Source organism: Solanum tuberosum, unplaced genomic scaffold (genome assembly GCF_000226075.1).
Source record: "Solanum tuberosum cultivar DM 1-3 516 R44 unplaced genomic scaffold, SolTub_3.0 scf00048, whole genome shotgun sequence".
In the NCBI taxonomy this organism is placed as follows: Eukaryota; Viridiplantae; Streptophyta; class Magnoliopsida; order Solanales; family Solanaceae; genus Solanum; species Solanum tuberosum.
This window is the reverse complement of record NW_006238976.1, coordinates 2,308,312-2,310,061: the sequence shown is the minus strand read 5'-3', so window position 1 is coordinate 2,310,061 and position 1,750 is coordinate 2,308,312. Positions and strand designations below refer to the sequence as shown.

Genomic DNA, 1,750 nt, shown 5'->3' with positions numbered 1-1,750 from the left:
TTATGGCCAGATTATCTTTGGACTATACATACAAGAGAACAGTCAATATTTCATTTATAAGAATTTATCTTCCTAGATTATGTTAATTAATCATGCTTTAAAAATCACAGTATAATTTAATACTAATCATGTATAATGCCCATTTTAGAACTCCTCTATAGCAAATTTTTAAGTGGAAAATTTGATTGGTGATCAAAAACTTCAATCCTCAAACATCTTGTAAATCAAGTAAGTTTAATTAATCTTTAGTAAATTCATTTTTGTGTTAATTATTTGTGTTATTTATATATTACTAGTTTTTTTTTTTGTTGGTATGTATATATATTAAGTATTCATGCGTGTAGATATTATTTTAATTTATGGTTGCAGACTATGTTGATTCGCCAAAAATTTGTTCGACAAACTTTATTGGTGTTATATTTTATTCTGAGTCATGACGGAGTTGAAGGAAAAATAAAGCTATCCAAACTAGAGGATTCGGAGTTGGAGAAGCAACTTAAACTTTTGAACAAGCCAGCTATCAAAATAATTAAGGTATATATTATAATTTGTGAGTGTTGTTGTACCTTTTATACATTGTTTCTAACTTCATTTTTATCTAGAAAAAATACTTCTTTTACGATGTTTTAAATGCAGACGAAATATGGAGATACATATGATTGTGTAGATTTCTATAAACAACCTGCATTTGATCACCCTTTGTTGAAGAGTCACAATTTTCATCCTAAGGCATGTTTCATACTCTTTTCATTTTACTTTCAATTTTCTTGATAATTATTTAGAATTGTTGATTAACACGATGTAAGTTATTGATGAACAGATGAAACCTACTTTAACTAGAAGAGCGCAAAATCCAGATATCTCATCAACGGCTAACAAGTCTTCGAGCATATGGTTAAAGGATAACGGTTGTCCTTTGGAAACTGTTCCGATTAGAAGAATTACTAAAGATGATCTTATTAGACAAAGAGATATTCCGTCACCGGAGGGTACCTTTGAATCCCCATTGACTAATGTAGGATAATGTTACCCCAAACCATTGCTTATCTCAAGTAAAATTCATTTTTTAACAAAATAGAAACAAAAATAATTGACCATTTGTATATGCTATTGTTTCTACAGATCAATAATAATCGTGAGCCAAAAACAAGTAACATATCCTCACAGGGATACAAGGTACACAAATATAATTATTTTTTTTCCTTAAAGACAAACATTAAAGGTCTTTGATTTGCCATTTTGGGCATTAAAAAAAAATACAAATAGTTAAAAAAATGGATTATTGGAAATTGGAATTATATTGAGCACTCATTTTCTCAATTTATCCTGGGTCCCAAATTTATTGTACCCAAAAGACAAAAAAAGTTATTTTTAAAATAAGATTTTCGATGAACATATATATATATATATATAGCTAGTTCCGATAAAATTATAATAAGTTAACAAAATCTTTTTCATATTCAGCTTGCAATAGTTCAAATTCCATATGATCCAAACAATAAGTTTGCTGGAGCTGGAATGTCTGCAAGTTTATGGAATCCTCGTATTGAAAGTCAACAACATACTGCATGTCGACTGAAAATTCAGAAAGGATCAGATATTTTACAAGTTGGTTGGAGAGTAAGCTTAACAACTTGTTTATTAATATATTATTTTTTTACTTTCAATATATAGCTAGTTTCTTTTATATTTAGGTATGTGTGTACCGGGGGGGGGGTTGGATTGGGTGGGAATTGAATAGGTTAGAACC

General features: G+C 29.1%; 1 protein-coding gene across 1 annotated transcript in view; it reads left to right on the top strand.

Annotated features, from left to right (window-relative positions):
* Positions 1-372: 372 nt before the first annotated feature.
* LOC102587131 (uncharacterized) overlaps positions 373-1,750 on the top strand; it is a 2,359-nt gene continuing 981 nt past the window's right edge. The window contains exons 1-5 of the mRNA XM_006343968.1: positions 373-534; positions 637-729; positions 821-1,015; positions 1,123-1,176; positions 1,465-1,620. Coding sequence (XP_006344030.1) covers positions 373-534; positions 637-729; positions 821-1,015; positions 1,123-1,176; positions 1,465-1,620 — 660 coding nt within the window. The remainder of the gene's footprint in view (positions 535-636; positions 730-820; positions 1,016-1,122; positions 1,177-1,464; positions 1,621-1,750) is intronic.